The sequence below is a fragment of the Heloderma suspectum genome, chromosome 1, assembly GCF_057233095.1.
Source record: "Heloderma suspectum isolate Gila_16-S chromosome 1, 16-S_ref, whole genome shotgun sequence".
NCBI lineage: Eukaryota > Metazoa > Chordata > Lepidosauria > Squamata > Helodermatidae > Heloderma > Heloderma suspectum.
This window is the reverse complement of record NC_139458.1, coordinates 137,234,908-137,247,386: the sequence shown is the minus strand read 5'-3', so window position 1 is coordinate 137,247,386 and position 12,479 is coordinate 137,234,908. Positions and strand designations below refer to the sequence as shown.

The 12,479-nt window shown below is 46.4% G+C and overlaps 1 protein-coding gene across 6 annotated transcripts in view; it reads left to right on the top strand.

The window, feature by feature from the left end:
* Positions 1-12,479, top strand: part of STX3 (syntaxin 3) — a 53,176-nt gene that overhangs the window by 30,756 nt on the left and 9,941 nt on the right. For all 6 annotated transcript variants that reach the window (XM_084859712.1, XM_084859692.1, XM_084859731.1 and 3 more), the window contains exons 2-8: positions 6,673-6,753; positions 6,965-7,064; positions 7,424-7,498; positions 8,358-8,425; positions 9,154-9,262; positions 10,488-10,561; positions 10,931-11,065. In XM_084859712.1, coding sequence (XP_084715838.1) covers positions 6,673-6,753; positions 6,965-7,064; positions 7,424-7,498; positions 8,358-8,425; positions 9,154-9,262; positions 10,488-10,561; positions 10,931-11,065 — 642 coding nt within the window. The remainder of the gene's footprint in view (positions 1-6,672; positions 6,754-6,964; positions 7,065-7,423; positions 7,499-8,357; positions 8,426-9,153; positions 9,263-10,487; positions 10,562-10,930; positions 11,066-12,479) is intronic.

The following is a 12,479-nucleotide window of genomic DNA, read 5'->3' as shown; positions in this document are numbered from 1 at the left end:
AGTACTGCTTCTCCCACCCTTTTGTTGACTATGAGTGCTACTCCATTTCTTCTAAGGGATTCTTGCCCACAGTAGTAGATATAATGGTCACCTGAATTAAATTTGCCGATGCTTGTCCATTTTAGTTCACTGATTCCCCAGATGTCGATGTTCAGTCTTGCCATCTCATGTTTGACCACCTCCAGCTTACCTTGATTCATTGATCTTACATTCCAGGTTTCTAAACAATATTGTTCTTTACAGCATTGGACTTTCTTTTCACCACCAGACACATCCACAGCTGAGTGTCCTTTCGGCTTTGGCCCAGCCGCTTCACTCTTTCTGGCGCTACTTGGAAATACCCTCTGCTCTTCCCCAGTAGTGTATTGGACACCTTCCGAGTTCCGACCTGAGGGGCTCATCTTCCGGCATCATATCTTTTAGCCTTGTGATACGTTCCATGGGGTTTTCTTGGCAAGAATACTGGAGTGGGTTGCCATTTCCTTCTCCAGTGGACCACATTTTGTCAGAACTCTCCACCATGACCTGTCCGTCCTGCACGGCATAGCTTATAGCTTCACTGAGTTACGCAAGCCCCTTCGCCACAACAAGGCAGTGATCCATGAAGGGGAGCCAAGATTGGGATATGTATAATCTAAAGAACCCTTCGATCTCGAATGCCATTTTCTGGTAGGAGCTAGGTCCCTGTGTGATGCTGGATTTTGCCTAGCTTCCATGGTATACCCCGGCCTTCGCCAACCAGGTACTGTCCAGGTGTTTTTGACTACGACTTCCACCATCTGTGAGCATTGGCCATTCTGGTTGGGGCTGATGGGAGTTGTAGTCCAAAGCATCTGGAAGGTGCCAGGTTGAGGAAAACTGATATAGTCATAGAATCATAGAATAGTAGGGTTGGAAGGGGCCTATAAGACCATCGAGTCCAATCCCCTGCTCAATGCAGGAATCCAAGCCAGAGCATCCCCGACAGATGGCTGTCCAGCCTCATCTTGAATGCCTCCCGTATGGGAGAGCCCACTGTCTCTCTAGGTAATTGGTTCCATTGTCGTATTGCTCTAACAGTTAGGAAGTTTTTCCTGATGTTCAGCTGGAAACTGGCTTCCTGTAACTTGAGCCCAGTATTCTGAATCCTGCATTCTGGGATGATAGTCCTTTGGAATCTATCTGTGCTGGCGTGAGGAACATGTGGCCCTCCAAATGTTGTTGGGCTCCAACTCCCATCAGCCCCTGCCAGCATGGCCAGTAGTCATGGATGATGGGAACTGTAGTCCAAAATATCTGGGGAGCCACAGGTTCCCCACGCCATCTATGCAGTGAAACAATATATTTTATTACTTCATTTCTTCAGATATTTTTATCTTCTATCTGAAGATAACTGAGGTGGCTCACAAAGTTACTACAATAAATAGAACCAAAGATAAAAACAGCAGGTACAAATAAAGCTGGATAGCGCAACAGTCAGTTACGCATTTCACTTCAGCAGCACTAAAGGCTGGCTGTACTAAAGCTACCTTCACTGTCTGCCTAAAGGCAAGTAAGGACAGGACCAGGTGGGCCTCTCTTTGGGATGGTGTTCCAGAGTCTTGGTGCCCTGATAGAAAAGGCTGGTGGGCAGCAGAATTTTCAGGAGGCAGATGGTCATAAGCCTCCTTCATGCATTACTCTTGCAGTGTCTCAATTGCATGAAAGCCTATACACAACTAATGCGTGGACATCTGTAAGCGGGACGAGGGGCACAGTCCCGCTCCTCAATAGTTGTGTGATGCCTCCTTCATGCAAACAGTGAGTGGAGGGGTGTTACAGTCACTGATCAAGGGCTTGGTAGCTACAACATGAGAATCAACTCTGGTATCCATAATTTTTGCCACAAAACAAAATAGACATATCAGTTATTCAATTTGGGGGTATCTACTCAGGGTTGCCCATTCAGGCCTGAGTTGTACGTTATGGCACGTTGGGGTTGCTGTTTTCCTGTGGTTAGATTCTAGACTGCTCCAGTCAAACAGACTGCTTCTGTTTGAATAACAGAAGGACATGAGATATGTGGTTCACATAGGAGGCTTCTATATTGGTCCCACTAGCCCCAAGTATTACCAGAGCAATATGGGGTCTAGATATGGCAGGGGGTGTTGAACCTCAGGCCTATTGGTCAAATCTGGCCCACCTGGGGTTCTAGTATGGATCTCCGGGGTTCCTCAGATGTCCGTGCCCCCTTTCCCTTGACCGCCAACTGCTCGGTGGTGTCCAAGTTTTTTGTGCAGTTTACCCCATTCTAAAAGGATAAAATGCTTCTGCTAAGTTACTGGCAGTCAGGGCTTTACACTAAAATATGCTGGTATTTTGGCATCACCCACCACTGGAATGCAGCCCTCGAGAGCTTCTCCAAAATTGAATTTGGGCCTTGGACTGAAAGAGGTTTAATACTCCTGAGATATGGGGGCATAGCAACCAACCATGCCACATTGGCAATCCAAAAATTGACACACATACCCCTCCGACCCAGTGTCCCATTGCTGAAGTGGAAGGCTGGTCAATGGCTTCTCTAATAAACTATGTCTAAACTTTACCTTGCATTTTCTTCCAGCTCCAGTGGAATTCCCTCTTTACAAGAAACCTGTAGTTTCCTTTTATAGTGTCTCATGGTTCACACATGGTCTGAGGCTTTGTTCCCCGGCCAGGTCCTCCTGAAGATTTAGTACAGATATCACATTATAGTCCCAAACAGGCTCACAAACTGTTGCCACTGGTAAGAGCTGTCCCAGTCAGTCAGCAGCCCATAATAATTTGCCAGAATCCTAAAAGCTACAGAGTATTTCATAACTGCTAGCCCCATAAGACAGTTTTGATGCAACCTTTGACCCTGAGTTGTTGTTGTTGTTCAGTCGTTCAGTCGTGTCCGACTCTTCGTGACCCCATGGACCATAGCACGCCAGGCCTTCCTGTCCTGCGCTCTAGTTTTCTTTTTCTTTTATTTATTTAAAATATTTCTTGGTCACCGTTCAGGGAAGAAGCCCTCCCAAGGCGACTTACAACAATAAAATACTGTATCTTTTTACTGTATCTTCCACTTCAACTTGTGTTCTCTTGAAGGATTTTATTTTCAGTTTCTCCCCACAATCCTAGGAAATCATCAGAATGTTGCGATAACATGGCCACTCTTCTCCATCTTCCAAATGCTGTATCTATATTAAAAATAAGAGGCTATGTAATTTCCCACCGCCTCTGAAATGGAATAAGAGTTCTCAGTGTAACTCTATAATGAAAGGAAGCCTATCCTTCATATATCTCTGAAGGTAGGATTTTGGGTAGCTAAGGGGGTCTCTATGATGACTCATGCTTGCTGATCATGGCAATAGTACCCTATGTGATAGGATACCCTATTTGAAGTTGGTCTGCTTTTATTCTCCGCACACCTTCCTTTTACCTCCACTAATAACTACGTGCATCTGTCTTTGGAGCAGTGGGAAAGTCCATCATCCATTTTGAGATCTGACTTCCTGCATCAATGGCAAAACTGTGTCCTGCCCTTGAAAGGCCTGACACGATTTCCCAGTCCCTCAGCTTTAGAGCATACAGCTTTGTTGACCTTGAGGCCTGGCTATCCTTTTGTAACCTTTCTACCTAAGGCAGGATGAGTCCCTCTGAGGGTGCAGTTTGTTTAGTTTATGTTGCTCAGTGACAAGTGACGAATGACGTGCTATTGACGTGATGTGAGACCAGGCATTGAGGCCTGGAATCAATACTATAGAAGTGCAAAATCAAATACAGACAGGCACAACTGGCATTGCAGGAAGGGCAAAGAATGCTAATAATTAGAGAAAAACCCAGCTGGGGGTGGGGTGGGGAGAGACTAAAGCTCCTTCTCACTCCTTTCCCACCTATTCTGTGTAGGGGCTTGCCTAAAGTATTGCCAGTTCTTCTCCAGGCAGTAGAAAGCAACCAAGGTTAGGCATGGTTTACTTCTCTATCTTATCTACTATAACAGGGTTGTTGAACAATCCAGCCCACCTGGGGTCCCAAACCAGCCCTCCAGGGTTCCCCAGATTGCCAAACCTCTTTCACCCCTGACCCACCACTGGAATGCGGCCTCTGAGATCTTCTCCAAATTGGAATTTGGCCCTTGGACTGAAAGAGGGTTGACACCCCTGTACTATAACCTACTTTATTCTTGTTCTGGTTAGTATCACCTGAACTGTTGCCAAGGGTCTGTCTTTCCTCCCCACTTGCTAATGAAGAACCTTGCTTTGAGGTGGTTACCTTAGTGGGTGAGTAAGTCACTAAGGCTACAATGAGTAGCCAGGACTGCAGCTTATTAGTGGATGGGAGAAAGGAGTCATGGATCTCTTCCAATGGAAAGGCAATCATGCACTCAGACTGCATCTTTATTTCATTCCTGCCAATCATTTGTTCTCTCTTTCTTCCTGGAGTGCAAGGTACAAATAGCATGGGGTAGTGGAGGAAAAGAAGCAAAATGCATTTGGGAAGCCAAGTGGGCCTGACTACCCCATTGGGAAATAGGCCCATAGGATGAGACAATCTTCCTCTGTTCAGGAGGAAGAGATTAAATCTTCTATCTATTAGAGCCAGTGTGGTGTAGTGGCTAGAGTGTTGGACTGGGAGTCGGGAGGTCCGGGTTCTAGTCCCCACTCAGCCATGGAAGCTCACTTGGTGACTTTGGGCCAGTCACGGACTCTCAGCCCAACCTACCTCACAGGATGGTTGTTGTGAGGATAAAATGGAGAGGAGGAGGATTATGTAATGCTGCCTTGGGTTCCTTAAAGGGGGGGAGGGAGGCAGGATATAAATGTAATAAATAAATAAATAAAATATTACCTTTATGAGTTTTGAACTCCACGCAGGAGGGGTGGAGGGAGCCTTTCCTTAGAAGGCCATCACATGAAGATTTGGTTGGTTTGTTTTTTAATCAGAGACCTTCCCATTTCAGAAATAAGGCTGGAATCCAAAGTGCACCCCTCCCTTAACTGGCCAATGAATTGGAATCCATTTTGCATGCCTGGTTCTGGAAAGGAAAGCAGAGCACACAACAAAAAGCACCACAGGATACGTCAACGATACCAAACTAAAGCCAGAAAATTCTGATGCAAGTCAGAGCAAGGGCAGATAGTTGCGTGGAAGGAGAACGTTGCCTTCAAAATAGGTGTGGGGGAAGATGGGGAGGGGACGTGAGCCCTTGGAGCTTGTGTCTCCCCCCCCCCTTTGCCCGTATCCACATGTTTCTGCAGGTTGGTTGGCTTCAGGGTTCAGACTGGGAGCTTTCTCTCAGGAGCATTCTTCAGCCCTCTGTCTCTTCCTGCTGAGGCTGGGGCTAGCCTTCAGTCCTCCAGCTCATCTCCCAGGCAGCATTTGGCCTCTTCTGTCCCCTCGCCTGCTGGCAACTGGGAGCAGGGGTGCTGTATATCTTCCTACAGATCTGAAGTTATAAAACAGGGGTGCAAAACCTCCTTCAGCCCAAGGACTGAATTCCATTTCAGAGAGGCCAGGTGGTGGTGGTGGCATAGAACAACACACATTCCAGTGGCGGGTGGGGAAAGGGAAAAGGGGTGGGGCCAAAAATAAAAAAGTACCAGCCTATTTTACCTTAAAGCCCTTACTGCTGGTAACTAAGCCTTAGGAGGGGCATTTCAATCTTTTAAAAAGGGGGAAAAGCTGCTCAAAACTGAGAACCACCAAACAATCAGTGGGGGGGGGCTAGGGGGAGGGGGCAGGGCAATCTGGGGCCCCTGGGAGGGTCAGGTTTGGTCTCTCCAGGGGGCTGAGGGCTAGATTTGGCCCCCGGGCCTGAGGTTCTATACCCCAGGAATAAGACATGATGTTGGAACTGATAGAGATATTTTATTTATTTATTTATTTATTCATTCATTTCATTTCTATACCGCCCAATAGCTGAAGCTCTCTGGGTGGTTCACAAAATAGAAAGATTTTAGAAGAAATAGAAAGCAGGGGGCTGTCTACATAGTGTCTCGATTTCTTCCCCACCCAACCCCCAATGGAATAGAAGCATTGTACATCAGTTGTGCTAGATTATAGTGCCCATACTCTGGCTGGGGTTGATAGGAGCTGTAGTCAAACACATCTGTAGTCAAACACGAAGTTGGGGAAGGCTGTTCTGCATCGTGCCTCGCCCTTGCAGTTTTTGTGGGTGGAAAAAGATGGGCACAAGCCACACAAAAGCTTACAATGTTATGCCCATAACCATATGTAGAGCCCATTATTACTGGGAAGCCAGCTTCTCTCTGCAGTTGCACCATGTTGTTGGTTTTTAAGTGATCCCCAAGTGATTAATGGCTTCCATTTGATGGCTTCATGTGGATGTGGCCTGTATGTGTTCCAGTGGCTTGCAGGGAATTCTATTCTTGATGCATGTGAGGTGTCCCCAAGAGATGTGAATACAGCAAACTATGTAACAACCTCCCCCAACTTGGCGCCCTCCAGAGGTGCTGGACTACAACTCCCATCATCCTCAGCCAGCAGGCCATTGGCTATGCTGGCTGGGAATGATGGCAATTGTAGTCCAACACTTTTGGGAGGCACCAGGTTGAGGAAGGCTTCTAAGTAAGAACCGGTGTTTCTCTCTGGGAGATGATAAGCCATAGTACAAACTATGGTCAGACAGTGTGATTCTTCTGTAATGGATGTCTTCTTTTCACTTTACAGAAACAGGACCAGGATGATGCCGATGATGACCTGGAAATTGCCATCGATAACACTGCTTTCATGGATGAATTCTTTGCAGAGGTGAGGAGTGGTACTGTCTTCTCTGGAGCTCCTACAGTTACATCAAGTGATGCAGCTATAGCTAAACATGTTTGCATGAAGTAGCTTAATTTAAAGTAAGGTGTGAGCAAATGAGTTTGGTGCTAACTTGGGGGGCGGGCAGTTAGCTCTTTCCCCCACCCTGCATCCATAATGGTGGATTCTTTCTCATCATCTTCCGGTACCTTTGCAGATTGAGGAGACTCGGCAGAATATTGACAAAATTTCAGAGAATGTAGAAGACGCAAAAAGGCTGTACAGCGTTATCCTGTCTGCCCCTATCCCTGAACCAAGTGAGTAGGACACAAGCCTCTTGACAACAATGCTTTTGAATTCCCTTACTCGGAGAACCCAGACACCACCCTGCTGCAGGTCTTTATCAAGTGAAGGCATTGCCAGGTGGTAACTCTTTCTTCTCTCCCTGCCTTTTGATACTGTGCCTGTCTGTCAGCCAAAGAGGCTGTATTAGGAGGGGTGGGGTAAGCTTCCGGAAGAGGTTCAGGCCCTGGGAAACCTCTCATGGCCTCAACTTCAGATAAGATTCTTTTGCCCCTGCCCTCCTGGATCTGAATGGACTCTTCCTGACTGTCTGGGGAATGCTGTGGGAGGGGGTCTGGGAAGAGGATGCTAATGTATTTACTTTGTTCTGCAGAGACAAAGGACGATCTGGAACAGCTCACGGCAGATATCAAGAAAATGGCTAACAGTGTCCGAAACAAACTTAAGAGTAAGAATGGTGTTCCTTGGGGAGGAGTTCTTATTTGTCTTCCTCAGCTCTTATGTGGGTCACTTCTGCACTTTGCACAGCAGGTACAATTCCTGCGGATATATGGTGTATCCTGTAGCAAATGCACAAAGTGTGGATGACACATACCATTGTCTTTAAATACCTATGCCTGTACACGCACGTATGCACGCACACACATATGAGTTAACAGTACAGCTACCGATGAGAGCGGAAGCTGAAACATTTAGCTTAAAACATATTTTAATACTCTGTTGGTCTTTCTGTCTTTCACACACACACACACACACACACGCGCGCGCGCGCGCATGCTGGAGAGTTCTAACCCTCTCTGAGCTCAAAACAGACTATCCCAGTTTCCTTCTTGCTGCTTTCCTCAACACATTCAATTCCAGCCATGAAAACAGTTGGCTTAAGATTTTGAGGAGCAGAATACTGTATTGTGTTTGATTAAAAATCTTTGTGAGAAAATGTCCAGTCGAATGCACACTTGTAGATCCCTTAGGAATGTTCTAATTGGCATTGTGAATCCGCATTCCATTTTTCGTAGTTTTGAAGTACCATCAGTTCAGTTTGTTAAATCTAAGATCTTTGGATCCACTAGTTTTTTAATGTGAGGTGTTGCAAAGCTAAAAATTAATTGTTATGGTTGCACATAAAGCTTGCTATCTCTAAACTGAGAGAGATGTGTGTGTGTGTGTGTGTGTGTGTGTGTTAGTGTTATAAATGGGGCCTCTTATGTGCAGCCCAAGTAAGGGTCTAAGTTTTCTTAACTGCTCAGGATAGAACCAGAGCAGCCTTCAGTCTGTGATGTGTATAACTCCTTTCCTTGAATGCGCAGGCATGGAGCGGAACATTGAGCAGGATGAGGCTCGATCATCAGCTGACCTGAGGATACGGAAGTCTCAGGTAAGGAAAACTCAATGGCAATTGCATACTGCAGGATACCTTGGCCTGCCATTAGCCAGTGGTAGGTGAGTGATGCAGGGAAAAGAACTATATAAAGCAAAAATATGTTTTGGGAAACAACAAGTGGTGAACTGCAGGGGTGGGCGGAGGTGTGAGGCTCTAGATCTCTTGGAAGTCACGTCTTCAGGCCTATATCCCAGTCTCTTACATGTGAGGACTAGCTGTGATTCTTAGTGGTGAGAGAAGCTCTCTATTTCTTTGTGTATTTTTTGGCTAAGCTCTGGTACTTAACTGTTCCAAGCTGAAGCCCTGGCTCAAATTAAGTCCTGGAAGCCATAGTGTTTATTAAAAAAAAAAAAGGAGGGAGTGATGGTTCTAGTCAGTAGATGGACTGCCCAGCAAAGGCACACCCCTTTCAGCTTGGGAGAGTTAAATCCTCTGCTAGTGTCTATTTTTAATGCAGACCAAGGGTTGGATCCAGATGTAGTCATACTTGGAGTAGACCCACTGAAATTAATGGGACTTGTGTTAGTCGTGACTAGTCTATTGATTATAATGGGTCTACTCTATGACTAAATTTGGATCCAAGCCCCAAGGCTTCTGGATCTTCCCCAAACTGCTCATCTTTCAGTTTTCAGTTATCAGAAGATAAAGCCAGTAGATTGTATTGTGCTGATTAGATGATGAGAATGAGAGTGCTAGGGTCTCTTGTTTCTTCCTGTTGCCAGCATTCGGTCCTTTCCCGAAAATTTGTTGATGTGATGACGAAGTACAATGAGGCACAGGTTGACTTCCGGGAACGGAGCAAAGGGAGGATCCAGCGGCAGCTTGAGATCAGTACGTATGCTTTTTACTGATTGGCCTTGACTTCACCCTTGGGTAGCCCAGGATCCTGAAGGCCAGAGAGGGCTCTTTTGCTTTGCCTTCAGGGGTGGAATTCTTCTGGTAGATGCACTGCGTCCTCTCCAGGGCTTTTTATTTGCTTTTGGTATAGCACTACTTCATTGTCCTGGAACAGAGATTGCTTGGAGTGGCTCAGAATTTGTCATTCCCAGAAACCACCCTGACATCACTTCACAGTTATGAGCATTCAGATTTCTCTCCAGGGCCTAGCACCTGTAGCTGCCACAATCCCAACCTGCTGGTTTCTGCGATTTCACCTGGTGTTGCTCTTCTGTCTCTGCCCTCTTGGATCTGAATGGACTCTTCCTGACTGTCTGAAAGGGCCTTAAGGTCTAGAAATGCTTAAAAAGTGAAAGTTGAAATTCTCAAGAAGCTGAATTAATAATAAATATACTACTACTTATATCGGGGCTCTTTCTGAGTGCTTGAAGTACCTCATATATGTTGTCTTGGTATTCATCGCAACAGCCCTGAAAATTAAGCCCATATAATTCCCAACTGCAGAAACCAATAAAATTAATATTTTATATTATTGTCTTTTTGTATCCACATTTTGAAATAGAGGAAGATTTCTGCGGTATATTTGGAGAAAAAATAGTGGCCCCCGAGGAAAGAAAATTCTTTCCGAAATGCATTGGACCCAGTATGTTTTTCCAAGCACCTGAGAATATTTTCTCTCCTATTTTGTGACATGTTAGTGCCTTCCCCTCTTGCTGTTTCCTGTATCATCATCACCATCCAAATTTATAAGTCAACTGACCATGGTACAAAATAGAACAGAAAGAGCCATGTTCAGAGTGTGAGTACAGCTTAGTTCACCACTATTAGAGATCTGGTGCTACAAGAAGGTATAGATTTTTTTTGTATCTGTTGTATTGTTAGCTGCATTAGGCATGTTCTCCAGGAAAGGCAGGTTTTAAATTAAATTTAAAATATAATACTGTTCCACACTTGAACAGTTCTGCCATGATAACCACCGATCCCCAGTTATCGACTGGCCCTGAGACCAGTGAGGTGCCAAAGTGAACATTATTAGTGCTTAGAAATAATTTCCCCCTTTCCTCTCCTGGTGGTTCTTACAGCTCCCATGGAGGTGTTTGTTCCTATTGCAATATTTGAAGCTCTTGTTGTCTCCCTCTGTTTTCTCCCTGGGATATAGCTGGGAAGAATACAACAGATGAGGAGCTGGAAGAAATGCTAGAGAGTGGCAATCCAGCAATATTCACATCTGGGGTGAGTATTGTGGTGGTGGTGGTGGTGGTGATGATGCCACCCAAAGGGTAGAACCCTCTGCTTGGTTCCTTAACCTGGGAGTGGGAAGACTGAGGAGAGGAGAACTGGAGGATCCTGAGTCGATGAAAATATCTATGGATTACAGGAGGGTTGTTTTTAGGTACACCAAGAATCATTGTTTGGAGCAGCAGAATGGTAGCAGAGTTTGGGCAGGGACTGAAAATGGCAAGGTGTGTCCAGGGAGAGAAGCTGGGGTGGGACAAGATAGAGCCTATGAAAACAGCCATGCAGAACATTGCCCAGAGTCTTCCTGGGCGGGTATGGCCACAATGGTTTGTTTGCAAGTGACAATCTCTGGGCCTCTTTTAGATCATGGATTCCCAGATCTCAAAGCAAGCACTGAGCGAGATTGAGGGACGGCATAAGGACATTGTGCGGCTCGAAAGTAGCATCAAGGAGCTTCATGACATGTTTGTGGACATTGCCATGCTGGTGGAAAACCAGGTAACTGAGCTATAGGGAAGGGAGAGAAATGAGAAACTGACTGGGGAATCTGAATGAAAACTAAAGGTGACAATCAAAACAGGAGCTGCAGAGCTGGTTATTTCTTTAAGCCAGGGGTGCAGAATCTCTTTCAGCCTGAGGGCAAAATTCCAGTTTGGAAAAGCTCTCAGGGGCCACATTCCAGTGGTGGGTGGGGCTGAATGCAAAATGGATGGGGCCAAAAATACCAGCGTATTTTAGCTAAAGCTCTTACTTGCCAGTAACTAAGTCTTTGGAGAGGTGTTTCAGCCCTTTAGAATGGGGGAAAACTGCACAAAACCCAGGAAACCACCAAACAATCGGTGGTTGAGGGAAAGGGGGTTGGGCCATGGGGAGGGGGTGGCTTTCTGGGGAACCCCAGAGGACCAGATTGGGACCACGGACCCGAGGTTTTGCCCTCCAGCATTTAAACCATGGAAAATAGTGAGTAGCTGCACTGGTGAAGAATATCCTGACCCACAATTGATACACAGGCAGCACCCATATTTACAAATTATGTGGGGTGAGCAGGCAAGTAGCCAGATTTCTAAGAAGATCGAACTGGGGGCCCTGCTGAGTGCTTACATTATGCTGGCAGTGCTGGATCTTTGCTTTCCATGCTGCTGGGTGACAGGAGGAGCCCATCCAGCCGCTCCTCCCCACACCAGCGTTGCTCCAGTTTCCGGAAGGAGGAACACAGACCTGGGGAGGAGCCACAGTGGGTGGGGCAGGGGGGTCCTCCTATGTGGCCAGAGTTCCCTTGCATTACCCCAGTGGCATGGGAAGGAGCAGATCTGCGTGGCTCGTGTACTGCTGGCATTACATAAGAAGGGAGATTTTAGTCTGGTGAAATCCAAAGTAGATGGTCTAAGAATCCAGAGAGATCTCTCCAAACTGGTTGAATGGGTGACAAAACGGCAAATGAGTCAATGAAAGTGCACTTGGCGCAAATCTTCCCAACTTCACTTACACACTGATTGGGTCTGAGCTGCCTGTGATTAGGAATGAGATCTTGGGATCAAGGTTACGGTGGCTCGCTCAGTGTAAATGTCAGTTGTGTGTGCAGCAGGAAAGAGGGGATGAAGTGATCGAAGTGTTGGAGCACCATCCCTAAGGGCACACGGTCACCTAAGGGCAATCTGTGTCCTGCTTGTGGCCTTTGAAAGCCTTTAGTGTGGCCCGCATGGGTGCCCAAGCTACCACTGTTTCCACTAAACAGGCCGCAAAACAGCTGAGCAGTGGGCTTGTGGGAGTGCAGTTGTGAAAGGGAGAGGGCTGTGGAGGGATACCCCTCCCTGCGCACTGGCCTCCCCATCACAGTTGTGCTCCTACGGGCCTGTAGCTCAACTATTTGGCAGGCTGGGGGAGTGTAGTTTTGATTGGGCAGACAGCATAC